The sequence below is a fragment of the Muntiacus reevesi genome, chromosome 18 (genome assembly GCF_963930625.1).
Source record: "Muntiacus reevesi chromosome 18, mMunRee1.1, whole genome shotgun sequence".
In the NCBI taxonomy this organism is placed as follows: Eukaryota; Metazoa; Chordata; class Mammalia; order Artiodactyla; family Cervidae; genus Muntiacus; species Muntiacus reevesi.
Genome location: NC_089266.1, coordinates 7,643,320 through 7,670,821, shown reverse-complemented (window position 1 = coordinate 7,670,821; position 27,502 = coordinate 7,643,320). Strand labels below are relative to the sequence as shown.

Below are 27,502 nucleotides of genomic sequence, written 5' to 3'. Positions count from 1 at the left end.
CACTCCCAATACAGGGGGCCTGGGTTCACTCCCTAGGCAGAGAACTAGATCCCACATGCCTCAACTAAGAGTTGGCATGCCGCAAATAAAGATCCCAAGTTCTGCAACTCAGACTCAGTGCAGCCAAAGTAAATAAATATTTAGAAATATACATTGCTTTAAAAAAAAAAGAGAGAGAGAGAAATGTGTCAGTAATTCTGCAGAGGCAGCTGGAATATGGGTCAGGCTGCTAACAGGCCCTGGGGCAGTTCAGTTTCCAAATCCTGAAGCTTGAGGCTTGGGAGGTTTCACAACACAAGAGTCACAATCAAGTGCTCCCTCAGGCTTAATGTCACAACAGGCAGGGTCCTCAGAATAAGAAGAAACAGATCAGCCTCCCTCCCCAATCCTGGGGCAACTGATAAACTCACAAGTTTCCTCCTCCTTTAACTTTCTTCTTAGATCTTCATTGACGGGAATTGATTGTGTGCCTCCGGAACTCGTAACACCGCCCCAGACACCGGGAAAGACAAAAGCACTAAGTGTTACACGATCTTGCCCTAAGAGGACTTACAGCCGTGCATGGCACTGTCCAGCGGGCGAGGGTGGCTTACTGTGGCTGAAGCATCTAGAAAGACCCAGTGGAGCAGATGTCACGTGAATGGGTCTTCGAGGGGCAGGGGCACAGAGAAAGGCTTTCCTGACCTACAGCAAAGACTGCCAAGAATGCTTTGACTCGTTCAGAGAGCCTTGCCTAACGTGCAGATTCCAGATTGGAGTCTGTTTGGGGAATAAACACTTGGTTTAGGAATACACCACCTTTTGGGCATTTTAGTATCCCAGGCAACCTCCCAGCCCAGCGCATGCGCCTCGCAGGGCTCTCGCGCAGTGTTACCATAGAGGCTCAGGGCTAGATCGTCAACCAGCGCAGAGGCAGACATTTTGGATCCTGGCAGGAAAAAGTTGGACGGGCTGGCACCACTAAAAGGTCAGGCTGAACCGCCAAAGAACGTGACAGCAAAAGAACCCCCGTGGGGGCGACAAGATTAAAGTGGCGAAACGAATCTTTAATGCCTTCCTAGAAAAAAATAAGCTTGGGGAAAGTTGCCCAGCGCCCTGCCCTCATCTAAGATGGCGACCGTGCGGGCGCTCTAGCTGCGCCTTTCGGATTCCCAGAGGGGGCGGTGCCCTCGTCGCTATCTTTGAGGTGATCGACGGCGCAGGTTGCTTTGCTCTCTCGTCGCGCCTGATTCCTCCGCGAGGGGCCTTTGGTACAAAGGAGGTTGGGGGTCTCGAGACTCTTCCCCGCCCCCCCCGCCTCCCCCGCCTCCCGTGTCGGTTTTCTCGGCGCCTTCGCTGCGCTGGCCTCGCGGCCGCCTCCGTCAGAACCGCTCCCGGGTGCAGCCCCTCGCGGGCCGGCTGTAACCGCGCCCCCGGGCCGGACGATGCCCAGGAAGCTGCTGCTGCTGCCCCCTCTCTCCGTGTCCTCCGCTTTCCGCGCCCCGCGAGCCTGCCCCGCCGCCCGCCCGGCCATGAACGCCGCCCGCACCGGCTACCGAGTCTTCTCTGCCAACTCCACGGCCGCCTGCACCGAGCTGGCCAAGCGCATCACCGAGTAAGGGGCGGGGGACGGGGATGTCCTAGGGGGCCCTTCCTTTCAGGGAGACCGTCCTTGCTCCTCTTCGCCTCCACATCCCCCGACCGGGGCGCGGGGTGATTTAGCCCCTTCATCCTGCCGCCCCCACCCCAACTTTGCAGCTGAAAACGCGTTGGGCTGGCCGACTTAACTGGCTTTTCCCCCAGCCCACCCTTCGGGTCCTTGGAGCGCCCGCCCTGCTTTCGGCTCCCCACTCTCACCTCCCAGGCGGTGGAACCCCACCCCCACCCCCAGAGTAGAGCTTTGTGGGAGCAGGGGCGGCTCTGGGTTTGGCTCCTTTTCCCACGGTTGGAGTTGACCTCTGGATCTGATCGCCGCGGTTCCCAAGTCTCCCCACCCTGGGAGACGGAGGCCGGCACGTAGTTACAATATCTGGTGCAGTAGATGGGGGCGGCCTTGCAAGTGAAAGACCCCCGAGGCCCACGATGCACGGACTGAAGCAGACGTGTAGGGGAGGGCAGTGAGAACAAGGCAACCCCAGGGGAGCAGATTTATCGCAGCTGATGATTGAAACGACAGGTCTAACCGTAGTCTGTAAGTCGGTTAGGTTCGATCAGTCTGAAGTCTGCTTTTTCACCTAAGGAAGCCTCCAGCCTCGAGTGGCCTTTGGGGTCTTAGGACCTTGCCCGTCTTGCCCCCGGGCAAGAGACTTGATTTTCCTGAACTTCATTGGTAAAATAGAGACAGTTCCTTCTACTGAACCCAGAACATTGTGAACATGAACCAAATAATGGTTCATGCGTTCAAGCGTCTAGCAGAGCAGAGGTTCTTAGTGGCCCTCTGAATAATACATGCTTACTAAACGGCCTCTTTTCTAGTTGGCTCTTGTAGAGAGCTCCAGAGTCCTATTGTAGAGAAAGAACCTTCTGAGCCCTCTGCAAATAAAGTTGTTAAAAAAAAATAAATAAGCTTGTTTTTTAACTTTTAAAGTCATTCTCAGGTTTTAAACAACTTATTAGAGTTCTGTGGGATTTTCAGAGTTTGTAAGTAATGGCATGAATATATTTTAAGATTCTAGATGAAAAATGTAGAAGAAAGGGGAAACTTTAGGGATATTGTCTCAGCATTGCCTGTGTTCTTTTCGGTTAGTTTTAAATGAGATTAGAAGAGTGTTAAAAAACTCACAGTCCTTTTGCAGCCTACTACCTAATTTCCATTTCTGACCACTGATTATTTGTCCTTTTGAGGCCAACTAAAACACTTAATTTTAAATATAAAGCTTGTGTTTGTTTATTTTGGGTCAGATTTACCACAATGACCTTGCTGAGAGAAACCAGAGAGGGGAGGGCAGAATTAAATAGTGGTTTTGCCTTGGTCTTATTTGGTTCTTGAAAAAATTGTTCCAGAAAAGTTTTAAGTTTTAACCATTTTTAAGTGTGCAATTCACTGGCGTTAAGTACATTCACAGTGTTGTGTGATTATCAGCACTGTTCATTTCTAGATCTTTTTCATCATTTCAAACAGGAACTCTGTACACAATTTTAAGTACTAACTCCCCTTTATCCACCCCTCCCAGTCCCTGGTAACCTCTGTTCTATTTTCTGTGACTGTTCCCATTCTAAGGTCCTCCTATACATGGACTCATACAATATTTGTATTTCTCTGCCTGACTTTTTTACTTTGAATCTTTTTTTTTTTTCAGTCAAGGTTTATCAATAATGTGGGCTTCCCTGGTGGCTCAGATGGTAGAGAATCTGTCCACATCCCTGGGTGGGGAAGATCCCCTGGAGGAGGGCTTGGCAACCTACTCCAGTATTCTTGCCTGGAGAATCCCTGCGGACAGAGGAGCCTGGCTGGGCTACTGTCCGTGGGGTCGCAGAGTCAGACACAGCTCCGCAGCTAGGCACACAGCACAGCCTCCGTACTGTAGCGTGGACCAGAATCTCACCTCTTGTTAAGGCTGAGTAATGTTCTGTTGTGTACTTGGCTGGCATGTTTTTAGAGATTGCAGAACGTAAACAACAACCATTATCAACAACCCTTATTTCACTCATAAAAATGGTGATACTGACCAATAAGAACTGAGAACAAACAAAAACCCACCATTAATTCCTTTATGTCTACTCTCTTGTCTAGTCCTAATGTCTAGTTCTTGTGCATATTTCACTGTGTGTGTTAGTCACTCAGTCATGTCTTTTCGGCCCCACAGACAGTACCCCACCAGGCTCCTCTGTCCATGGAGGCAAGAATACTGGAGTGGGCTGCCATTTCCTTTCCCAGGGGATCTTCCCGACCCAGGGCCTGAACCTGGGTCTCCTGGATTATAGGCAGGTTCTTTACCATCTAGCCACAAAGGAAGCGTATTTCCTAGATTGTCTCAAAAATGAGTTTTCCACTTGGTTTGTTCTAATCGGGATCCAAACAAGATTCATACTGCGTTTGGTTAATGACACGGAAGTCTGATGCTTTTGACAGTTGAGGCATTTGCCTTTGGCTTGTGTTTTTTGAATTATTGCTGCTAACCACGGGTTTATTTGGCATCAATTTTGCAAGACAATTATTATTCGAGAAATGATGGAAATAGATGTTAAACTTTGGTTGTGGGCTCTTCCCAGTAAAGCAGTGTGTTACACAATGGTGAGCGCTGGAGGCTGCTCATGGAATGATAGGATTTTTAGTCCTTAATAAGTTAAATTTTCTAAATTTTTTTTTTGGTAAGAGAATGCTGGTGTAGTTATTGTAGTCTTTTTGTTAAACACATGCCTGTGAACTGAAGTTTTTCTAAAAAGAGCCTTCATTCTTCTTTTTCAATTAATTTGTTTATTTTTTGGCTGAGTTATGCAGCATGTGGGATCTTAGTTCCCTGACCGGGAATTGAACTCTAGTCCCCTTCATTGGAAGCATGACTTCTCTGATGGTCCAGTGGTTAAGAGTGGTTAAATGCTCCTAAAAGAGCTTTAATTGCTTTTTTTCTCCCTTTAGGCGTCTTGGTGCTGAATTGGGGAAGTCTGTGGTTTATCAAGAGACCAATGGAGGTAAGTTAAACTTCTTAAACGTTCTTTGTCCTTCAAGCTCCGTTTAATTGACTGGCATGTTTTTAAAAGGTGAGTGTTACTCATACTTAACACAAAAATCCATTGCTCTTTAACAGTAGGGGTGGAAAGCTTTCAGTACTTCTAAACCTTGACTTCTTATTTTCTCCTTAAGTCTTCTTTCCTGTTGTTCCAAGGTAATGCAATATCTTGTCATTTTAGAATGAAAAAAGTGATGGAGGAGATTTTTCTTCCTTATTTTTGTGTATTTGATATATACTTTCTACGTTTATGTGTCTCACTAAGTCATCAAATGGTATTAGGAGCCATCTGTACTAGATAGGTAATGACTTACTTTTAAAACCTCTTTGAATTAGTTTTATCTCTCATTTTTTCTCTCAAGTCTTGTCAAAGTTTACCCTGGGTTAGTCACCACTTTTTGTTGCCACCTGAGTTTTTTGTTCTGAATCAGGTGGAGGATGTGGGACTCTTCATTCCCAGCTCAGGGATAGAACCCGCACCTCCTGCAGTGGAAGCATGGAGGGCCATTGGACCGGCAGGGAAATCCCCTGCTGGGTTTCCAGGGAGAGCTGGAACATGAAATAATACTGCTTGAAGGCACTTTGTTGATAGCCCTGTTCCAGGAGTAAACCCCCAGCTGGGAATTATTTTTGCAAAGTTGAAAGCCTTGGATTCATGTTTCTGTGTTTGCCCAGGAGATAATTAAGATGGAACTGATGTTTGGGGAGCTAAAAAAGCAAAGTATTGGACAGTAATGCAAAGTGTACGTTCTGGAGTGTGTGCAAGTTACATCTGTGTTATAATTAACCCCCAGAAACCCTTAATCCAGTTTCCACACTCAACAGCTGTTAACTTGGTGACTTCAGAAGCTTTCCTGCCAGGGCAAGTCAGGAGATGCTTATTTTTGTTGTTGTTGTTAAACACATGCTTGTGAACTGGAGTTTTTCTAAGAAGAGCCTTCATTCTTCTTTTTCAATTAATTTGTTTATTTTTTGGCTGAGTTGCGCAGCATCTGGGAATCTTAGTTCCCCAACCGGGAATTGAACCCCAGCCCCCTTCATTGGAAGTGTGACTTCCAATGAAGGTGAGTGCATGTAGGTGAGATAGCCTATTTAACAGTAACAGATTTGGTTCATTGTGATGGCATTTGGGGATCTCATTAATGAAGCATTTGAGGAAAGGAGGGAGGTTTAGGGAGGACCTTTTTCGCCATCTTCCCATCACTGTTCTAGGCCTCCTCTCTCTCTCTTGTTGTCAAAGTAGCTTCTTAACAGGTCTTCTTACTTGCATTTTTAGCCTAAGTTTGTTCTGCTCCCCTCCAACGGGTTATTTCCACAATGCAAACAATTTTTACTTATCTCTACTTCACATTTTTATAGGCCAGAGTTCAGTCTCCTTAGCAATCATGTTGGGGCCCTTTGGGACCTAGGTTCTGCCCATCTCACCTGCTTCATCTTTCATCACGCGCATCAGCATGTCTTGTGTGCTCCGATTCCGGAATCCATTTGAAATCTACCTGCTTCTCTCTCTGCCTCCACTGCTGCTGCTCTGGTCCAGCGCACTGTCTCACTTGCCTGGACTCCTTAAAAAACAACCCAGATGGGGAAAACGTGTAAATCCATGGCTGATTCATGTCAATGTATGGCAAAAACCACTACACTATTGTAAAGTAATTAGCCTCCAACTAATAAAAATAAATGGGGGGAAAAAAAAACCAACCTGGAGTGGCATTCCCCAAGTAGCCTCTCCTGCTTTGCCACCATTCTCTCTACACTGTGGCCAGTGATCACACGGATCCCCCAGTGGTTCTCCTGTCTACTTTGGAATAAAATTCAGACTCTTGGGAAGTCTGGTCCCAGTTGACTCCCTGCCCTCCTCTCTTATCTCCTCTCCTCCTTCAGTCTGTTTCCAGATGCACAGTGACACCCCCTCTGCTTGGTACCCCCTGCCCCTGCTGTCCCACACTTTCGTTCCCACTGCGTGGTCCAGCCTGCAGTGAGGCCATCGTTCCCAGGCCTGTTTCTCCTTTCTCGTGGCTGGGCTTTGACCTATACGTTGTCCTGGAGTGTTTGCCAGTCTTTGGCATTGCATTCTCTCTCCTGGGTCAGTCCTCCCCTCGGTCCATGTCCTCCTCTCTGGGACCCCAGCTCAGGGCCTGACACAGAGGAGACCACAGCTTTGTTAAAAAGAATAATAAGGGTATTAACCTTTGGCCTCTTTAATTGCTGAATACTTTTCCCTGAGCATCTTGTGTTTATTTAGTGATGGATTTTCTTTTCTGGACCCTGAGATTTTACATAGGCCTGATTATTGCTTTTGCCTTCTAGTTTATTTTTGGCTTATTTTCCCCTGAGCTTGACTATTTTTTTTTTTTTTACATCAGTACATGTCATTCCCAGATCTACTAAGAATTTATTTTGGTGCACTAAGTGAAGTGTCGATTTCAGTTCAGTTCAGTCTCTCAGTCGTGCCTGACTCTTTGCGACCCCATGGGCTATAGCACGCCAGGCTTCCCTGTCCATCACTAACTCCCAGAGCCTGCTCAGTCTCATGTTCACCCAGTTGGTGATGCCATCCAACCATCTCATCCTCTGTCATCCCATTCTCCTCCCACCTTCAGTCTTGCCCAGCATCAGGGTCTTTTCCAATGAGTTGTTGTTTAAATTCCCCTTTAACTCCCTCCAAGTGTTGGTTTAGATTCCCCTTTACTCCCTCCGATTGCTGCCCAATTCTTACAGCATTCTTTTTTTTTTTTTTTCTTCTTACAGCATTCTTACACCATTCTTACAGCGTGAAGTACTTTTCCTTAAAACTATAGAACATTTTTATTTTTCAGAAACAAGAGTTGAAATAAAAGAATCTGTTCGTGGCCAAGATATTTTCATTATACAGACAATACCCAGGTAAGAGCATGACTTTATCCCTTTTCCTCTAAAAATCTTGGTGATGTAACTTGCTGTCTCTTCGTGTGAACTTCAGTTTTCTCTAAATTGTAAATGTGTTTGCATGTTAACTGCTTTCTAAAACATGATGTATATGTATGCGTTCACATGTATACAGACACACACGTTCGGTCTTTTGGAATTCTTCCCATGATTGTCACACTGTACTTAACTGCTGTGTATTTACTTGATCATCTTTTCCAAGCTTGAAAATCCTCAAGGACAAAATATCCTCCCTCCGTTTGCCAGGGTCTGTCTGTTCAGCTCTACTGAAAGCCTTTGTTGTTGTTAAATGCAGTGCATAGCCGCTCTGGTTCGTATCCACTGAGGCCGGTTTTTGCACTGCATTTAATTTTGCACAGTGGCCGGTTCCCCCCACATCGTCTCTATCACAGATACCATCTACTCCCTCTCTCCACGCAGGACAGGCCCTGGGAGAATCCTGGCATACCTGAGCGTGAACTTCCCTGTGGAGTTATCTCCTCTGAACCCCTCACTGGGAATGGGGTTGGTGTCTTTGAAAAATCCAGACCTTCACGTATCGATCAGATTAGTTCCTGAGACTGTGGGAGTAATAAGCAGGGCGCTGGGTGCCAGCAGCGTGCGGGCACTTTACATGTGTCCCTTTTAATCCTTGGGTGTCAGTTCCACCTGGCCACTCTTGTTTGGCCTCTGTGATTCTGAGATTTATAATAAGAAATATGGATTTGGTCTTCCTGTCCTGGTGCAGAGCTCCTAAAACTATTTGAACTTCCTCCTTGAGAATTAGCAATCAAAGTATCTCCATTATTCAGAGCACGCCCCTTTCAGTTACCCCTGAATTATGTTAACGCAGGGAGTTTTGGAAATCCCCTGGATAAACCCAGGGTGGGGGCTGGTTCCTAGGGGTACCAACCGTGTGATGAGAGGGTGGGTGCCTTCAGCCTAGCCCCCGTGACCTCTGGAGAGGAGTCGAATCCATCTCCAGTGGCCAGTGATTTGACAACTTGTGCTGGTATCATGCTGCTGCTGCTGCTGAGTCGCTTCAGTTGTGTCCGACTCTGTGTGACCCCACAGACGGCAGCCCACCAGGCTCCCTAGTCCCTGGGATGCTCCAGGCAAGAATGCTGGAGTGGGTTGCCATTTCCTTCTCCAGCTGGTATCATGAAGCCTCCATAAAACCCCCAGAAGGCCTGGGTGTGGAGAGCCTCTGGGTTGGTAAAGATGGGGGTGCTTGGAGGTGGGTGCACGCAGCAAGGGTGGAGACACTCTGCACCCTTCTCCCATACAGCATGCAGGATCTTCGTTCCCCGACCTGGGATCAAACCCGTGCCCCACTGCAGTGGAAGCACCAAGGCCTAACCACTGGGCCTCCAGGGAATTCCCTGAGTTCTTTCATTATTATTATTAATTTGCTCTAGCAAACTAATCGGAGCTGAGGAGTGGATCCTAGGGACCTCTCAATTTATAGCAGGTTGGTTAGACAGGTGACAGTCTGGACTTGCCCGTATCTGAAGTGAGGAAGGGCGGTCTCATGGGACTGGGCCCTTAAGCTGTGGAATCTGTTGCTATGTCCAGAGAGAGACAGTCAGAATTGAACTGAATTGTAGGACACCCAGGTGGTATCCCCAAGATTCTGAGGGTTACGTATGTATGGGAAAACCCCTACATATTTGGTGGTCAGCAGTATTCAGTGTTGTGAATGTGCAGAGAAGGAAAAAACCTTTTCCTTACAGTCCCCTCTGAAGGGATTGAGAAAGCTGGGCTTGAAGGAAGCTGAGGACCACAGGGTCATGGAGAGAGTGATGTGAACCCTAATATAAAGAGTTTCCTTGTATAGTGATAACTGGTAGCTACTAAGTGTTTTAATATTTTTTCTGAATATAGGAGTAATAATCATCTCTAAAAACACAGGCTTTATAGAAACATGTATCAGAAAATAAAAATTTCCCCAGCCCTCATCCACCCGCCTAGTCTTCTGAGATAACTACTTTAAGTAGGTGTTCATTCCTCTCTGTTGGTTATGTACAAACAAATTTAGGCTCCATAATTCAGGTGATCCTCAAAACCAAAATAAAAGCCATTTTAATTTGTCTGAGTGGTTCAAATTTCAAAAGGATGTGTAACGAGGCCCGCCTCTGCCCTCAGCCACTCCACTTCCCTCCCTGGATGTGGCAAGTGTCATCAGGTTCCTAGGCATCCTTTCAGAGACTCTGCATCTTCAAGCAGTTGCGTATATGTTTTTCTTAATTTTTTGCATAGAAGGAGCTTGATAGGGAGTTCCCTGGCGGTCTGCTGGTGAGGACTGTACCCTTCTACTGCAGGGGGTGCGGGTTTGATCCCTAGTTGGGGAACTAAGATCCACGTATCATATCAGCACAGAACAAGCCACCTCATCTTTTAAAGATTCAGGTTTTGAAACAGTCACAGACTTACAGAAGTCTTGCCTGTGCAGTGCAGCCACTGAGACAAACTTGCCAGTCTGATATCTCCCCACCCCCCAAACACTGTTCAGTGTGGTTCCTGCAAAGGAGAGCTTTCTCTCTCTCTCTCTCTCTCTCTCTCTCTCTCTCTCTCCCTCCCTCCCCCTCCCCCTTTCTCTCTCTCTCTCTTTTGTTTCCTGCACCACATGGCCTGTGCGATCTCAGTTCCCCAACCAGGGATCAAACCCAGGTCCGTGGCAGTGAAAGTTCGAGTCTTAACCTCCATGAGTTAGTTCCCAACGAGGGCATTCTGTACCACCACAGTCGGGATGCTGAGACCTCTGTGTCATGACCGCCTAAGCCTCAGGCCCCATCCTCAGTCGTCCGCTGTCCCCCAGGGCTCTTCTGGGTCCGGGAGCCAGCTGAGGCTCAGGCGGCGCTCACTTGCCGTGTATCTTATCTTCTAGACAGTCTGGAGCCGTCCCTTAGTCTTTCATTGACTTTGGAAATTTTTGATGCTTTTGCAAGATGCTGACACTTCGACCAGTTGATTTTGTGGCGTGCCCCTCAGGATAGGCAGTTCATTTCCTTGGTGGCAGGAAGTTGTGCTTTGTCTAATTATTGGTTTCCATATCATGGTAACCAAGAATGCAGTAGAACTATTAATACATGCAATCCAGGGTGAAGTTGGGACAGTACTATAGACTGAACTTTATAATGTGCACATGTTTTCCAGGGGGAGAATAAAATAAACATGGAAAAACATGTTGGTTAATAGCTTACTGGGAAATATTTTTTGTTTTTTTGTTTGTTTTTTCTACTCAAGCTTAGGATATTTGAAATTTAACCAATGGAAGAGGTAGGGAGCAGTCCTCGGAGTTACAGTGGAGAGAGTGAATTTTATAGAATAACATGACAGTAATTTTACATACTCACCATGTGGAAAGGCTTCTCTTTGAAGAAGCAGCACAGATACACGTGATGCTTTTAGAAACCAGAACCCTGTCCTGAAGATGGTGCAGTTCCCTGTGTGTACTTGTTTTGAGATTATTAGAAGCCACCATTGTCTTCCCTGTGGTTCAGTTTGGTGGTGTCAGAGCAAAAACACCTTCCCTGGACAGTTCCTCTATCTTTCAGGATGTTGGGGATGGGAGAGGAAATTTGGAGAAAAGACAAAGAGAATGTGTGTGGGTGTGGATCCCATGTAGAGTTATTGGGTTTGTCCCAATAAACAGTATAAAACAACATTCTGTTGCCTGACTTCAGAATATTTGAATGACAACTAAATTTAGTTAATTTAGTTTTTTAGTCCTATTTGCCATACATGGTTATATAGATTGCCGATTGGTGGAAAATGCACAGCCTAAAAGTGGCAAGTTAGGTTTTATTTGAGGACCTTACTGAGGACTGTAGCCTTGGAGCCTGTCTAACAGGTGGAGCTAAGGAACCACTCTGATGAGGTAAGAGAGGAACCAGGATATGTGTGAGGTATTTTCCGGGTGGGGGGCTGAGTGGGGGAAGTGAAGCATCAGAAGATTATTGCTAATCACAAATCAGAGACATCACAATGATTTTAGTGCTTTTCTGTACTTGGGAAGACAAGGATTTTTGGTCATTGAAATTAGCCCTTAGGTATGCATCTCTTTATCTAGGACCTGTTACCCAAAGCCTAGAGAGCTGCTAGTTTTTCCCCATCCTGAATTCCCCTCAGGGCTTGACTCTGGTGGAAGTCAAGAGGTGTCCTAGGCAAGGTATGCAGGGAGCGGTCCGGAGCTTTCAGCCGCTCTCCCCCCAGCTCTCCAACCCGGAAGTTCTCCGAACCCCCTCCTTTTGGGTTTTTACAGAGGCTTCATTACAAAGGTATGACCTATTAAATCATTAGCCTTTGGTGGTTGGTTGAATCCACGGGGTGGGACTCCTTCACGGGGTAGGACTGAAAGTTCACCTTCTCTAACAGTCGTGTGTCTCCCAGGCAACCAGTCTCCTCCTTCAGGTGCAGTCGGAAAGTCACTCATTAACATAACGAAGGACACCTCTACTGTCTCAAAGCTTAGGAAATTCCAAGGGTTTCCAGAAAGCCTGAAATGGCAGCCAAATAGGCATTCCTTACAGTCAGTCACACTGCCACAGGGGGTCCTCGGGAGCTCCCAGGGGCCCTGAACTCGGAGCCAGGGAACTAGCTGGGGAGATTTACCAGCTGTCGTTCGGAGGACAGTGTGTTTTATGTCACACCTTCCAGTTTGTTGATGTAACTGTTGGTGTTTAGTCGCTAAGTCATCTTAAGTGATCTCTTAAGTCCATCTCTGTGCGGCCCCATGGACTGTAGCCCGCCAGGCTCCTCTGTCCGTGGAGTTTCCCAGGCAAGAATACTGGAATGGGTTGCCATCTCCTCCAGGGGATCTTCCCCACTCAGGGATTGAACCCACGTCTCCTGCATTGGCAGGCAGATCCTTTACCACTGAGCTGCGTGAGACTACTCATTAAAAGAACATGACAGCTTACTTGCTGCAAGTTATGAATTGTTGGAGGTGGAGGTGGCGCACGTCCTGCTCCCTGACCCTGTTCTCAGTACTTCCATCTGTGGTGCTGGTCTGTCTTTGCAGTTTTAACTGAAATGTATAGACTATGTCCTTACCTCGCACGCATTTTTTGCCCATTGAAAATGAGAGAGCAGTAAAAGCCAAGGTTAATGTAAGATGTGATAGTCTTAGGGAAGAGAAAAAGAGTTGGTAAACAATTAAGATTGTTCTACTTAGAGATTACAGGCACTAGCCAGAATGTCAGAGAAGGCAATGGCACCCCACTCCAGTGTTCTTGCCTAGAAAATCCCATGGATGGAGGAGCCTGGTGGGCTGCAGTTCATGGGGTCGCTAAGAGTTGGACACAACTGAGTGACTTCCCTTTCACTTTTCGCCTTCATGCATTGGAGAAGGAAATGGCAACCTGCTCCAGTGTTCTTGCCTGGAGAATCCCAGGGACGGGGGAGCCTGGTGGGCTGCCGTCTGTGGGGTTGCACAGAGTCAGACACGACTGAAGTGACTTAGCAGCAGCAGCCAGAATGTGCTGGGAACAGATAAAGCAGAAGCTGCCAGCCAGCTTCTCTTGGCCCTGCTAGCCCCCACAGTAACTGCCTGGCATCCAGTTTGTCCGCGTCCCTCAGAGGATGGGTAAAGCCGCTGTGACAAGGGCCCTTTTGTCCCTTCCTGACCAGAAGGGGGTGGGGCACGGGAGGCTTTCCTTAGCCTTGATCCAAAGAATGTGGAATCCCCTGGTGCATAGGTCATTAGGAAACGGAAAAAGTAAAAAAAAAAAAAAACTAAAAACCTCACGGGAGAGATTAGTAATTAGTGGAAAGAAAATTACTCTGAAGTCAAGGCTTCTCCAGAACTTTGTTCCTCTCGTTACACTCAGTGTCTTGCCACCGGCCCTCCCTTGCGTGGTGTCCAAACCTTGTGGCGTGTGGTTGTGTGTTGTAAATGCTGTCACAAGGACAGCTGAAAACCCATGACCCAGACAGATAGCCCTCCAGGGTCTGTTTGATTAACTTCAACTCTCAACGTATTGTTGGCATTGGGATCTGGTATAAGAAACCACCACGTCCAGTGAAGCTTTTTTAATGCCACACACTGCACCACACCAGTGGAAGATTAAGAAGGCTTATCTAACGTCAACAAGCAGTCTGTATGTGGAAGAGGCTTTTGATAGAGGGTGTATGATGCCTGATGTTTAGAGACAGACTCCTGAGTTACCTACATTCTATCCCGAGTGCCGGCCGGCTTCATCTCAATCCCCAGAGCCCACAGGCATCCCTTGAGGTGATCTGTTGTGGGCAGGGAGCTCTCCTCTGGGCTGAAGGGTCAGAAGGGGAAGGGGACATTCTTAGGTGAGTTAACGTGCTCCTTCTAGGGACAAATGATTCCAAGGGTGATGGTGGGGGAGAGCCAAAGGATTCCCCCCCCCAACAAGATGAGGTCAGCCTCGTTTACCAAGTTATCTCCCCACCGACACTGTACCTGATGCAAGGTGCTTAGTAAATATTTGGTAAATGGATGATGCAGGATGAAAATTGTTGAAGAGTGTGGAAAACTGACCAAGTATTATGAATTCCTAAGTGTTAGGTTGATAACAAATGTAATTGCGATTTCAGACCATGAATTTTAAATCATTATAACTGGGCTCAAACACATCTTTATTATAAAATAGGAACCATTAAAATCAACACATTTTTGCCAGAGGAATAAGTTGCCGGGAATAAGTTGGTATATTCCAGCAGTGTAAAAATCTGTGCTTCGGGATTCTACAAACTCTTCTAAAGCATTTTCTTTTGCCTTCTGCTGGTTGTGGAAACATTTTCCCTGCAAAAAGTTGTCAAGATGATTGAAGAAGTGGTAGTCGGTTGGCGAGAGGTCAGGTGAATATGGCGGATGAAGCAAAACTTTGTAGCCCAATTCACTCAACTTCTGAACCCTTGGTTGTACAACGTGTGGTTAGCTGTTGTCATGGAGAAGAATTGGGTCCTTTCTGCAGCCCCAGCTGCAGGGGTTGGAGTTTTTGATGCATCTCATCCATCTGCTGAGCATACTTCTCACATGTAATGTTTTGCCAGGATTCAGAAAGCTATAGTGGATCAGACTGGCAGCAGACCACCAAACAGTGACGTTGACATTTTTTTGGTGCAAGTTTGGCTTTGGGAAGTGCTTTGGAGCTTCTTCTCAGTTCAGGCACTGAGCTGGTTGTCGCCGGTTGCCGTATAAAACATACTTCTCATTGCATGTCACAGTCAATCCAGTCGAGACATGGTTCACTGTTGCTGCAGAGTAAGAGAAGACAGCATCTCACAATGACGGCATTCTGATTTTTCGGCCGCCTCTTGAGGCCTGCGCTCAGAGCGCTCTCACCGCTTCAGTTTGCCTCAAAGGCTGTGTGGTCGCAGAGTGGCCGTTGTGGAGTTCTTTGGCGACTTCCTGCGTCGTTGTGAGGATCAGCTTCAGTGACACTCTCAGTGGTTTGTTGTCAGCTTCCGATGGCCAGCCACTGCGCTCCTTGTCCTCGAGGCGCTCGTCTCCTTTGCAAGACTCCTGAACCACCGCCGCCCTGTACGTTGTTAGCCAGTTCCTGGGGCAAGTGCATTGTTGATGCTGCTAGTTGCCCCGTTGCTTTATAACGCATTTTGAACTTGAATGAGAAAATCGCACGAACTTGCTTTTTGTCTAACGTCATTTCCCTAGTTTAAAGTAAATATAAAATACACAATAATAAGTTATTAGCAAAAAAACATAGACTGAGAAACGTGCATTAAAATGATGTATAATATAACCACGTTTATTTGAGGAAGTATTCCAAAACAGCAAAGTTCAACAGTGCAAAACCAAAATTACTTTTGCACCAACCTAATAACCTTGAAAGTGGTTGATAAATGTCTTGTCATGATTATACCAAAAGGCTGTGTGTCTTCTGACCTTTTGATGCCAGACATGGGATGTTATTAACTTGGAAATATGAGGGAGAAGAAGATTCCAGTTTATTTCAGAGGAAGGAAATGATAATTGGAAAATATGCAACCTGTTAGCAGTCCAAAAGGAATATCTTAGTCGACAGTTGCATCTTGAAGTTGAGCCCAGAATCAACTCTGCCTACCCTGTGGGAGGAGTAAACATAGAAGCTTATGACTGAACCTTGAAATAGTCATGAAGAGTCCAGACTGCAGAGGGGAGGTGGGGAGTTCCACCAGTGAACATGGGTGCGGAAGCGGTGTCAGAAGGAAAGCTCTGTCTTTGCATCGCTCCCTCCCAGGTGCATAGGTGTGAATATAAACTGGAAGAGACGAGGGGGAAGTGGCCTGACAGTCCTTCAAGCTAAAAAGCATTTCATGATGAGTATTTCATTCGACCACTTATTCAACAGTCATTTGTTAAGTTTCTGCTGTGTTGATGGCAGGCTTTTCATTTTGATCAGGTGATTCAAGAACTGAATAAATAATCCAGGGATTTCCCTGGTGGTCCAGTGGTTAAGACTCTGCCTTCCAAATCAGGGGTGCAGGTTCAGTCCCTGGCCAGGTAACTGAGATCCCACATACCACAGGGTATGGCCAAAAATTAACATAAATAAGTAAAACTTTTCCTTTTTTTTTTTTTTTTTTGTAAAGTATAATCTGAAGAGCCTGTTCCTCACTTGGGTGGGAACTCGGACATGGGAAATGATCTTCTTTATCTTGGGAAGGCAAGGGAAATACACTCCTAATGCCAAAGAAAGGGTATTTGAGGACACTTGGACAATCCCAAGAAGAGTTGGGAGGAGGCTAGAGAGAGAGGATTGAACTTTGGAAGGTCATCCTGAAGGATTTCAAAGCCCTTTAAGAGCAGAGCCCTACCGGCTACTTGATCAGTCTTGGCAAAGGGTGGCACTCAACATTCATTAAAATTTGGAAATAACCTTTCCTTTGAATACTTTTCAGATTCACATTTCCTTCTTTGTCTGTCTGGGTTATCTTTGTATCCCAGGTGGCTCAGTGGTAAAGAATCCGCCTGCCAATGCAGGATCCACAGGAGATAATTCCTGGGTCAGGAAGATTCCTGTGGAGAAGGAAATGGCAGCTCACTCCAGGATTCTTGCCTGGGGAATCCCATGGACAGAGTAGCCTGGTAGGCTATGTCCATACCCTTTTGCCTGGTAGGCAAAGGGTCTGATACAACTGAGTAAGCATGCACGTGAATCTATGTATCTCAGGGAAAGAAGGGATGGGGGAGATTTTTGGAAATTAACTTCCAAGACCTTCCTGCCCCGCTTACCCTTCTCTCCACCCAAAAAAGAAAAAAAGAAAAGACCAAATTCTTTCAGCTAAGTGGAAGGGCTTGTGGATTTCCCATGGTGTTCCCAGGAAAAGGAGGTGCCAGCACCCTGGCCTGAGTTCAGATCCTGGGGATGGTACCAGCAGGTGTGGGTTAACTGGTCATCAGCAGTCAACATCTGCTTCACCTGCCACTCCCATGACCATGTCATTGACAAGATCCAGGCAGAGATGAGTGTGGATGATGGTGCTGTGAATGTCAGTAACCTCAGATGCAAACTAGAGTTCACTCAGCTCAAAAGAAAAGTGAACCAGCTTCCTCCTCTATTCAGGAGGTACCATCCTAAGCTACTGAGACAATTCACGTTAACACCCATCTTGGCAACCCAGGTCAGGTTGCTGGGATTGAGATCCTTGCCAGGGGTTAATAAATGACATTAATCCCAAAGGACAAACCACCTGTTTCAGAGACGTGAACACGGCTGTGATGGAGTTGCTGATCATGGCGTATGCGCTGAAGACCGCCTGTGCCAGGAACATCATTGGCGTCATCCCCTACTTCCCCTACAGCAAGCAGAGCAAGATGCGGAAGAGGGGCTCCATTGTGTGCAAGCTCCTGGCATCCATGCTGGCAAAAGCAGGTGAGTGCGGCCCGCGCCTGGGGCCCCCATACTGGCAGTTAGGACCCTCCCTGGGCCAGGGTAGTCCATACCCCACCAGCCATAGGTGGTTGGTGCTTACCTGTTTCTCTGAGCGTTGTTGGGTAGTTTCTTTGTCTTGCTTGTTTTTGCATAATTCTGGTTAGGGATCCGTGAGCTTAGGTATTCATTTTTTTTCCTCTTTGTCCCCACTTCAGAGTGACCTTGTCTGCTTCAGGATTCTTTTCTCTCAACTTGGACTTTTTCCACATTCTATGTCCTAGTCATCTTATCATCAGTGAAATTTTAGCTGACCATCTTGGCATTCGGCTGTGATCTTTTGCGCTTCGGTCTAGATTTGTTTAACCTTAGCTACCAGGGGCTCAGTGATAAAGAATTCCCCCCTGCCAATGCAGGAGCCACAGGAGACGTGGGTCTGATCTGATCCCTGGGTTGGGAAAGTCCGTTAGAGGAGGGAATGGCAAGCCACTCCAGTGTTCTTGCTGGAATAATCCTGTGGACAGAGGAGCCTAGCGGGCTACAGTGCAAGGGGTCACAAAGAGTCGAACGCAACTGAGCACAAAATTCAGTGTATGTACATAGTAGTAAAACTGGGTTTTTCTTTTACTGTTTCTTCAGCTTACATACTCTCTTCTTCCTCCCTGGTTGTCCTTCTGTGTAGCAGATCATTTCATCATATGTTTTTGTAGTGACATACTTTCTGTTCAGTGTAATAACCTTTCAATTGTTGGGATTTTATTTGCTTCATGTTTATTTAAAAACTCAAATATAGATCTGAGTCCTCAGAAACATATTTGAATTCCATTCTTTAAAAATGTGTAATGTTTTTGGAAAGAACAAGTTATTCTGGTTCTTTCCAAAGAACCAGAAATTTTGCTCTGGAAATTTTTCACTGAGCTTGGCCACTTGCCATGAATGTACATTTTCTTTTGTTTAGCACTTTTGATTATAAGAGTATGTTTTCACTGCTTTTCTATAGGTGTACTTCCTAACCCGTTCTCTTAGGACATAATACAGATTTTTCCGGACTCTTCAGTGTCTTATCCTTGTGTTTTGTGGTTTCTTTCTTTCTAGTATATATATATTTATATATTACTTTGCTTTTGCTTTCTTGTTCCTTCTTCATTTATCTACAACCCTTCATTTCTTCCTAGATTCTTTAATCAAGGCCTTACTTGTTTTTAACATCTATTTTTGCTCCAGTATTTAATACCCTATTCATATTTTTGCTTCTGCCTGATTTTTCTTTCTCTAGTTTTCAGGCCCAAGCTAATGGTTAGAGGAGAAGGAAGCGCTGTTCTTTCTAGGTTTAGTTTTCTAATCCGTGTGGAAGTTTATAGGCTTCTTTACATCAGGCTTATCATTGTCTTTACTAAGTTTTGTTAAGGTTGCAAATAAGGTTTAGAACCAGCGCACTTGTTCACAGTACCCCCTGCCTTCTATTATGAAGCAGGCATTGGGCGCCTAGTTTGTGTCCACTGTAGCTGTCAATTTGTAGGGGTGAACTTTGTAATTTTGTGTTTTAAAATTTCAGGTTTAACTCACATTATCACTATGGATCTTCATCAAAAGGAAATACAAGGCTTTTTCAGCTTTCCCGTGGACAACCTTAGAGCCTCACCTTTCCTGCTTCAGTATATCCAGGAAGAAGTGAGGAGCACCAGCAAATACCCCCTTGTCCTCAAAAGAGACCCCATGTAGTTCTTCTCTGGTACCAGGTTTCCGTATTGAAAGGCACAAAGGGTGATCACATGATCTCTTGCTGAAGTCTTAATGCCTGAGGCAGCCAGCCAGGGTCAGCGTTGAGGCACAGAGGATCTTTTATTTTTTAAAGACATTAAAGACAGATTTCCTTCTAAGTATCTTTAGCCATTTGCTTATATTTTTTAAAATGAAGGTTTTAAGAATTGTTTTTTATCTTCTTTTTTTGTTTGTTTGTTTTTTATCTTCTTGATGTAGCCTGCTTTGGCCATGATGCTAATTGATAGGGATTAAAAAATGGTAACTGTGTGAATTGAGATTCTAGCATACTTATTTGCTAATATGGATCATTTTTATAAGAGGAAAAAAGATGTAATGCCAGCACCCAAGTATTTTTGTTTATTTATTTTTTTATATCTTTTCAGTGTTTTCTTATTTTTCCTCCAAATCTAGATTCCAAATTACAGAAATGCAGTCATTGTAGCTAAATCGCCTGATGCTGCAAAAAGGTAAATAAGCTAGACACACTCATCGCTTTCGGGTGCTTCTGAAGTCAAAATGGGCTGTGTTAGGATCCGGGGTCTGTCCATATACAGCCTGTGAAGGCTCATGAGTCCAGCTTTCCCCCAAGTCACTGTCATACTCCAAACCACAGCTCTACCTCTAGTCTCCACATAACATGTGTGGTTCTTGGAATTACTCAGTTTTCCCTTGGGAGAAAATTAAGTCCTTCGAGTTCTCAGCAAAAGGAAAACAGGAATGCTACAAGTGCCTTTCAGGCAGTGGTTTTTGAGACCTTTTTGAACAGAATTCTGAAGATGAGTGACTTCCCTGGCAGTCCAGTGGTTAAGACACTGAGTTTCTACTGCGGGGGCCTCAGCTTCCCTCCCTGGCTAGAGAACTAATATCCTGGTGTGACAGGCAGCCAAAAAGTAGAGAAAAAAACAAAACCAAAAAGCAACTAAAGATGAATGTAAGGCTGTTGGGCAAAGAGTAGAACCAAAATGACCAGAGTCAGATGCCAGCCCATTTCCCACCTTGGGGTCCTCTTGAGACATTTGCATTCTGGCCCAAGCCTCACATTGTGACTTGCAGAAACAGTTACTTTGCGTGTCCCTAAAAGGTGGACTGGTATTTTCATTCTGTGGTTAATGAAGTGATGAAAAAGCCACGCTTGGATCTTCCTTCCCATGCATCTCACCCTCTCCCGTTGGCTTCCTCTCAGGGCTCAGTCATACGCAGAGAGGCTGCGTCTGGGCCTGGCTGTCATCCATGGGGAGGCCCAGTGTGCGGAGATGGACATGGACGATGGCCGCCATTCCCCGCCGATGGTCAAGAACGCGACTGTCCACCCAGGGCTGGAATTGCCGTGTAAGATCAGCCATGTCTTTATTCTATTTGTAAATCGAAGACAGTTTTGAATAGTATGAGTGGCTAGGAGTTCATTCCTACATGGATGTATTCTGGTATTTTTTTTTTTTACAAGTTTGAAATTTTCTTTTTTCAGTATTATTACAGGTTTTAGATTTTATTTCTTTTTTTAGTATTAATATGATTTAAGAATTACTTTATATTGGAGTATAGTTGATTTACAGCACCGTGTTAATTTTGAGTGTATAGCAGAGTGGTTTAGTTATTTGTGGTTGTTGCTGTTTAGTTGCTAAGTTGTGTGTCTGACTCTTTTGTGACCCTGTGGACTGTAGCCCACCAGACTCCTCTGTCCATGGGATTTCCCAGGCAAGAATACTGGAGTGGGTTGCCATTTCCTTCTCCAGGGGATCTTCCCGACCCAGGGATCCAACCTGCATCTCCTGAATTGGCAGGTGGATTCTTAACCACTGAGCTACCAGGGAAGCCTAGTTTAGTTATTGTATCTATTACACTGATTACACACACACACATCTATCCTTTTTCAGATTCTTTTCCCTTATGTGTTATTCCAGAGTATTGAGTAGAGCCCCCTGTGGTATCAGTGGGTCCTTGCTGACTGTTTTACATACAGTAGTGTATATATTAACATATCTGTTAATCCCCAACTCTTAACTAATTTATCTCCCTTCACACCTCTCCCCTTTGGTAACCATAAATCTGTTTCCTAAGTCTGTGAGTTTGTTTTGTTTTGTAAATAAGTTCATCTGTGTGCTTTTTTTAGATTCTGTTTATAAGTGACATGCTGTCTTGGTATTTTAAAATAATTGAATGGTATTACAGTGGTTTCGCCTTTCGTGAAATATTTTGTTACACACATTTGTAGGCGTTGAGGACAGTAGAGCTAATATGGGTAGCACTTGGCTTCCCAAGAGTGTGAAATAATTTTGGCTTTAGTAAAATGTATGTATAGTGGCATGAAATCTTAAGCATTTGAATTTTGGTAAAATGGGTGATGGTGCTTTCCAAGTGGTGCTAGTGATGTAGAACCTGCCTGCCGATGCAGGAGACTTAAGAGAAGTGGGTTGGATCCCTGGGTCAGGAAGATTGCCTGGAGGAGGGCATGGCAACCCACTCCAGTATTCTTGCCTGGAGAATCCCGTGGACAGAGGAGCCTCGTGGGCTACAGTCTATAGGGTCACAGTGTCAGACATGACTGAAGCGACTTAGTACACTTGCACACAAGATGGATGTTGGCAAACATTGGTCAAATATCAGGCTTTGGTGATCAGGTAACTAGCATTTATTTTAGTGATGTAGCTCTTTTGACCTGATACCTAACTTTTTTGTTTTTAGTAATTTATTTGTTGATTTATTTTTGGCTGTGCTGGGCCTTTGTTGCTGCATGGGCTACTCTCTAGTTTGGGTGCTAGAACTTCTTGCAGTGGCTTCTCTTGTTGCAGAGCACGGGCTTAGCTGCTCTGCAGCATGTGGGATCTTCCCAGATCAGGAATCAAACCCATGTCCCCGGCATTGGCAGGCGGATTCTTAACCCACTGCGCCACCAGGGAGGTCCTGTGGGGGCCTGTTCTCTTGATGCTGTAAGAAGTCTGTCTCTTTTAGTCGCCACCAAATTACGTGTTGAGTTTGTGCTGCTCCCAAAGCCAGTTATGAGCAGGGACTAAGTGTACCAGGCGTGAAGCTTTTGTTGTCTTAGTCTTTTTTTTTTTTTTTAGGCCTCAACCCTAGCCATGCCTATTTTTCATTTCAAATTGATAGAATTTTGGGGGGGAGAGGTTACCAAAGAGTCAACAGGAGCATCAAACTAGAACTGAGTTTCTGTTGCGGTCTGACAGGAGATACTAGCTTGCAGTCTTTTTCTTTTTTTACAGAGAAAAATGGTCACAAAAGGGACCACATCTCTTTAAGAATTGGGGAGGTCAGCATAACCACCTACCCACATGGTTTAATTTACAGCAGGATTTGAGGAAGGTTTTTCTGATGTTGGTGGTTTACTTCCTCCTCTTTGAGGTGATGCTTATATGCAGAGCTTCTGTGACTGCCTCAATTCAGGAAATTGCCCTTGTTTCCGGGATGGGAAATCAGGAAATGTCTTTTGAAGTTTGCCAGTAATGTAGTGTTGGATTTCAGCCTGGCTGATTTGCTGGTACACGCGGAGGGACACCTGTTCTTTCAGGTTTATAGCGCCTTCGAGAGGAGTCAGCTCTGGTGGATGGCCTGCTGATAATCACTAAACTGTAGAATTACCGTGAATTTAGCCTCTTCCCCTTCCCTCACTACTCCTACAGTAGATATTTCAGAATTAAAAGAAGCTTTCCAAGGCTTCCCCTGTGGTCCAGGGGTTAAGTCTTCACACTTCCAGTGCAGGGGGGCACAGATCGGGGAAGGAAGATCTTGCATGCCACACAGAGTGGCTGGAAAAAATTAAAAAGCTTTCCCCAAAAAGCAGGATGTCTGTTCTGAAATACTTCTGCCCCCTCAGTTTCCTGGGGCCTCCCTGGTGGCTGAGCAGTGAAGAATCTGCCTGCAGGGCAGGAGCCTCAGGAGATGCGGGTTCATCTCTGGGTTAGGAGAGTCCCCTGGAGCAGGCCACGGCAACCCCTCCGGTATTCTTGCCTGGAGAATCTCCCCGTGAATAGAGGAGCCTGGCGGGCTGTAGTCCATGGGGTCGCAGAGTCGGTCACAACTGAAGCAACTTAGCAGGCCGCATGCCCAGTTTACTTAACCCCCTTTGCAAAGTGAATTCCTCTGTCCCTTCTGCATCCTGAAGTTTGCTTTGTATTCGGGATGGGCCTTTTTCACGTGTAAATTTTGTAGTAGATAAGAAGCCTCAACTTTAAGGACCAGTTAAATCAGGAAAAGATGATGGACTTGTGATTATTGTCTTCGGCTTCCTAATTTTCAGGAAACTGATTATGTCAGTGGTGTAGTTATTTGATAGTGAGGTTACATTCTTTGTCCCAGGAAGGTCACCGTGGAAGAAAATGAAGTCAAGCCAGCTCTTTGACAGCATTTCCCTGTTTACTTTCTAAGCGGCATTTATTTACATACATACAGAGTGTGTCTGTTCTGAGTGGCATTGTGGTAGGGCTGCTTCTCTGTACCAGTGAGCTCTTTCTCGCTCTGCTCCTCCACCCTCCTTCTGGAGGCCCCCGTGCACCCGGCATGGTCTGGGTCTTGGAAACACAGGGCCACTGAACCCTTGAAACGCAGTTGGTCCCAACTGAGAATCACCACATGTGGAGAAGGCACACCGAATAAGACAGTGATGAGAAAAAAAAAAGTCTCTAATAAAGGTGCATATCGGTTATGTGTCAAAATGATAATATGTTAGGTATACTGAGTACAGGAAAAATCTGTGAATTTCATCTGTTTCTTTTTGCTTTGTGATGCGGGTATGGAAAGTTTAAACTCGGCTTCCTTGCTGGTGGACGGTGATCCTCTAGATAATCCATCTCTGAGAGGCCTCAGGTTGACTAAGGGGAATCCACACATTTTTAAATTGTCTGTCCGGGCTCTGCCACCCGTTCCAGGGAATGTGATGTGATGACTTCATTCACCTAGTGACCCTTGGCTGACTGGGATCTTGTGATTTGTTTTGCTTTCTTAGTGATGATGGCCAAGGAGAAGCCACCCATAACGGTAGTTGGAGATGTGGGAGGACGCATCGCGATCATAGTGGTAGGTCACTGTCTCCCGTCCTGTGCAGACCTTGTGGCAGGTGTCCATCTTGGGATGGGTGTCCGGTGATGATCGTACATTTAAATGGATCCGTCTGGCCTTGAACCCCCTAGGACAAGTAGCAGAAACTTTTAAACCAGATGAACAGGGATCATTATTACAACTTACACATGTAAAATGAGCACAGTAGTAGCACCTGTAAGTAAATTCAGTTCCACAAATAACCTTGTCTCAGGGCCCTGGGTTCTATCAAACCAGCTGACCCCACTCCTCACCCTTAAGTCTGTGGGCCATGAAGTGAGCTCGCCGGCCCTTCCATTTTCACCAATGAGAACATGTGTCTCCTTTGTTATTTTAACACAGTACTTGTGCTCCCAGCCCTAAACTGCCTTTGCTGGGCCACAGGATCAGACCTTTACTATGGCTTACTTCATTGCTCTGTTCCCATCAGTTAGCTTTCTCTTGGGCAAATAGTAAATGAGACACTGGCTATGTGGTTTTCATCAGAAGTTTGAAATAGATAGGAAGAAGAATCTTGGGAGATCTCCTGAGCTGAAGCGGAATGTCACGCTGTAAGGCTTTGCCGCGCTCTCCTCTGAAGTTCAGTCCGTGAGGCTCTGTTACTGCTGCCGAGGGCTGTTCAGTCCTGTCTTTGACCTGGGCGGATGGCTCCGTTCTTCCATTGGACACCCTCGGAAGCAAAGTGCAGAGAGGCGCGTGTTTACAGACGAGGGTGGAGGGACCTCCTCGAGCCCGAGCATGGGTCTGTCCGCAGGATGACATCATCGACGACGTGGAGAGCTTCGTGGCCGCTGCGGAGATTCTGAAGGAGAGAGGCGCTTACAGGATCTACGTCATGGCCACACACGGCATCCTGTCCGCAGAGGCCCCCCGTCTGATCGAGGAGTCCTCCATCGACGAGGTCTGTCTGCTCTTTTCGAGGTTTTAAATCTTTATTTTATACGGAAAGAGCTTAACATTATTTCCGTGTAAGGTAGACGTCCCGGGTGAACCATTCAGGGAAGTGCACTTAGCCTAACTTAGAGGTCTGTCTGCTCCTGAGTCATGATTTGCTGCTCTGTCTTCTGTGGGTAGTTCAGTGGCTCAGTCAATATCACTTCCTCCCTCTCCAAAGGACTGAAATCATGCTTTGGGTGGCTAACCGTCTGGGCAGATGTCAGATTTACAATTAGAAATATGGGCTTGCCTGGTAGCTCAGCGGTAAAGAATACACCTGCGGTGCAGGAGCCGCAAGGGACACAGGTTTGATACCTGGGTCGGGAAGATCCTCTGGAGGGGGGCATGGCAATCACTCCAGTATTCTTGCCTGGAGTGGACAGAGGAGCCTGGTGGGCTGCAGTCTATAGGGTTGCAAAGAGTCGAACATGATTAAAGTGACTTAGCACACATGCGTGTGCAGTTAGGAATATGTCTATTTTCATAAAGACTTGCTCTCTCTGCTTCAGTATAATTTGTATTTCAGTATAGTTTCATTCTAAAGTAGCATTTCTCTCAAGACCTAAATTCTTCCCTAATAGGAAGGTTTCTTGCAGAGCTGGGTCTCACCCTGTCATTTCTGCATACATAGACCAAGACCTCCATAAGCTTCTCTTTTGAATCCCTTCCCTTGAATGTAAACCTTCCCTTGTGTAGTGTTGGTTTAGTTTGTAAAAACATACCCTGTGAAGTAAGGTTTTGTAGTTTGAAACTTGGTCTGTCGGGTACCAAGTGACCACGTCAGGCCACACAACATCAGTGACAGTGTTTATTTTCCATTACTGCGTCAACCAGGTGGTGGTGACAAATACTGTCCCTCACGAGGTGCAGAAGCTGCAGTGTCCCAAGATAAAGACTGTGGACATCAGTCTGATTCTTTCTGAAGCAATCCGGAGAATCCACAACGGGGAGTCCATGGCGTACCTCTTCCGGAACATCACAGTGGACGACTAGCTCTCGCGGTTGCCCGGACCCTAGAACTCCTAAGGAAAACATGTGAAGAGCAGTGCCATCAATTATGTACACGGTGTTTCCTTTCAAGGGAGGCAGATGGTTTCCCTTGCCAAGTTCGGTGGGTAGGAGGCATTAAGATAGTCCAGGGGACAACAGGGATCGTGGGGGAGTGGCCTCAGCTGTCTACTGTCACCGTCCTGTCTCTTAAAAAAAGTTAGATGCCTTCCTGAATAGTATCTGAAAATCTTGCTGGTGTGGAAAGGGAGTGAAAGGCAGATGAAACCCTGACCCTCTAACGTTCATTCAGTTGTTTCCACTGCAGGACACATCGTGTTAATGTTGAACCCGGTTAGGGAAGCTGAGGACCGTTCCTGTTCCACTTGTCGTCTCACTGGTCAGCTTTCTCCAAGTCTTTTCTAGAGAATCCCATTTTTCTTTAAGAACCCGCTTGCCAACAGCCAGTGAACAACGATGCATTGGTGGTGGTGCTCCTAGTGAGGACTTCATGTTAGCAAGTCACGCTTATCTCTGGGTCCCTGCGTTGCTCTTAAATTGAAAATAAAAGAATTTGCTGTGTTGTTAGTGTCTTCACTGCAGAGCTGCCCACTCTCCTGCCTTCTGTTCAGACACTGCAGAAGCCAGTGCCTTGAATGCGGGACGGCCCAGGTCTGTGGCTGGCCCCAGCCCTGGAGAGACGTGCCCCTCTGCACATTCCATCACCTTCCCCTCATGTTCCCTGAAGTTAAATTCTTGTTGAATAATAAGTGAATGTTTGAATATTCATATCTGAATATTTGAATGTTCAATATTTGAAACCTAGGTGGTAGTTGTTATTTTAACAGACCTAAACTGTACTTTTTCCCTGTGTGCTAGGTGACATTTAGGTTGGTTGCATTACTTAGGACTGCACTTCATTTTTCTGCCAACATTTAAAATGACACAATCCTGATTCTGTTATAGTTGACATCTTAGTTGTCAGGCAGGCCTTGCTGCAAGTGCCACGTAGACTTTTTCTAGTCTGATCCAAGTCAGAACTGAATGAAACAGGAGGGAATAGTGTCCGCCCGGAAATGAACTGCAGTTGCTCATTTGTTCTGTTGGTTCCTGAGATTAAATAAACACCGATTCACTTACTTGTACCATTGCATTTCTCTGTGGGGAAGTTTCCTGGACATTCTTCTCCCTTTCCTAACTGCTAGGAAAGTTCCCCAGCTCACCGTGGAGACTTGAGCACATTCCCTTTCTCAAGCACACAAAAAAGTTGCCTTCTGTTAAGAGTCCAAGTAGGAGGATCTTGAGAAAAGAACTTAATTGTGAAATGATTCCCATGGTTGTAGAGGAAGTGTCGTGGACTGCCGTTAC

At 45.9% G+C, this 27,502-nt stretch overlaps 1 protein-coding gene across 1 annotated transcript; it reads left to right on the top strand.

Moving 5' to 3' along the window:
• Positions 1-1,177: 1,177 nt before the first annotated feature.
• Positions 1,178-27,273, top strand: PRPSAP1 (phosphoribosyl pyrophosphate synthetase associated protein 1). The gene is made up of 10 exons (XM_065908893.1): positions 1,178-1,594; positions 4,559-4,611; positions 7,466-7,532; positions 17,229-17,401; positions 18,954-19,069; positions 19,574-19,629; positions 20,346-20,491; positions 24,120-24,190; positions 24,966-25,112; positions 25,982-27,273. Exons 1-10 carry the CDS (start codon positions 1,425-1,427, stop codon positions 26,138-26,140), a joined length of 1,158 nt encoding a protein of 385 aa, XP_065764965.1. The 5' UTR covers positions 1,178-1,424; the 3' UTR covers positions 26,141-27,273.
• Positions 27,274-27,502: the final 229 nt, after the last annotated feature.

Bases quoted from the DNA above. Each gene is read 5' to 3' on its own strand.
- PRPSAP1 (XM_065908893.1), top strand. From the start codon at position 1,425: ATGCCCAGGAAGCTGCTGCTGCTGCCCCCTCTCTCCGTGTCCTCCGCT. The intron at 7,533-17,228 runs GTAAGAGCATGA...CACCTGTTTCAG, and splicing joins ATTATACAGACAATACCCAG to AGACGTGAACACGGCTGTGA. The intron at 17,402-18,953 runs GTGAGTGCGGCC...TTAAAATTTCAG, and splicing joins ATCCATGCTGGCAAAAGCAG to GTTTAACTCACATTATCACT.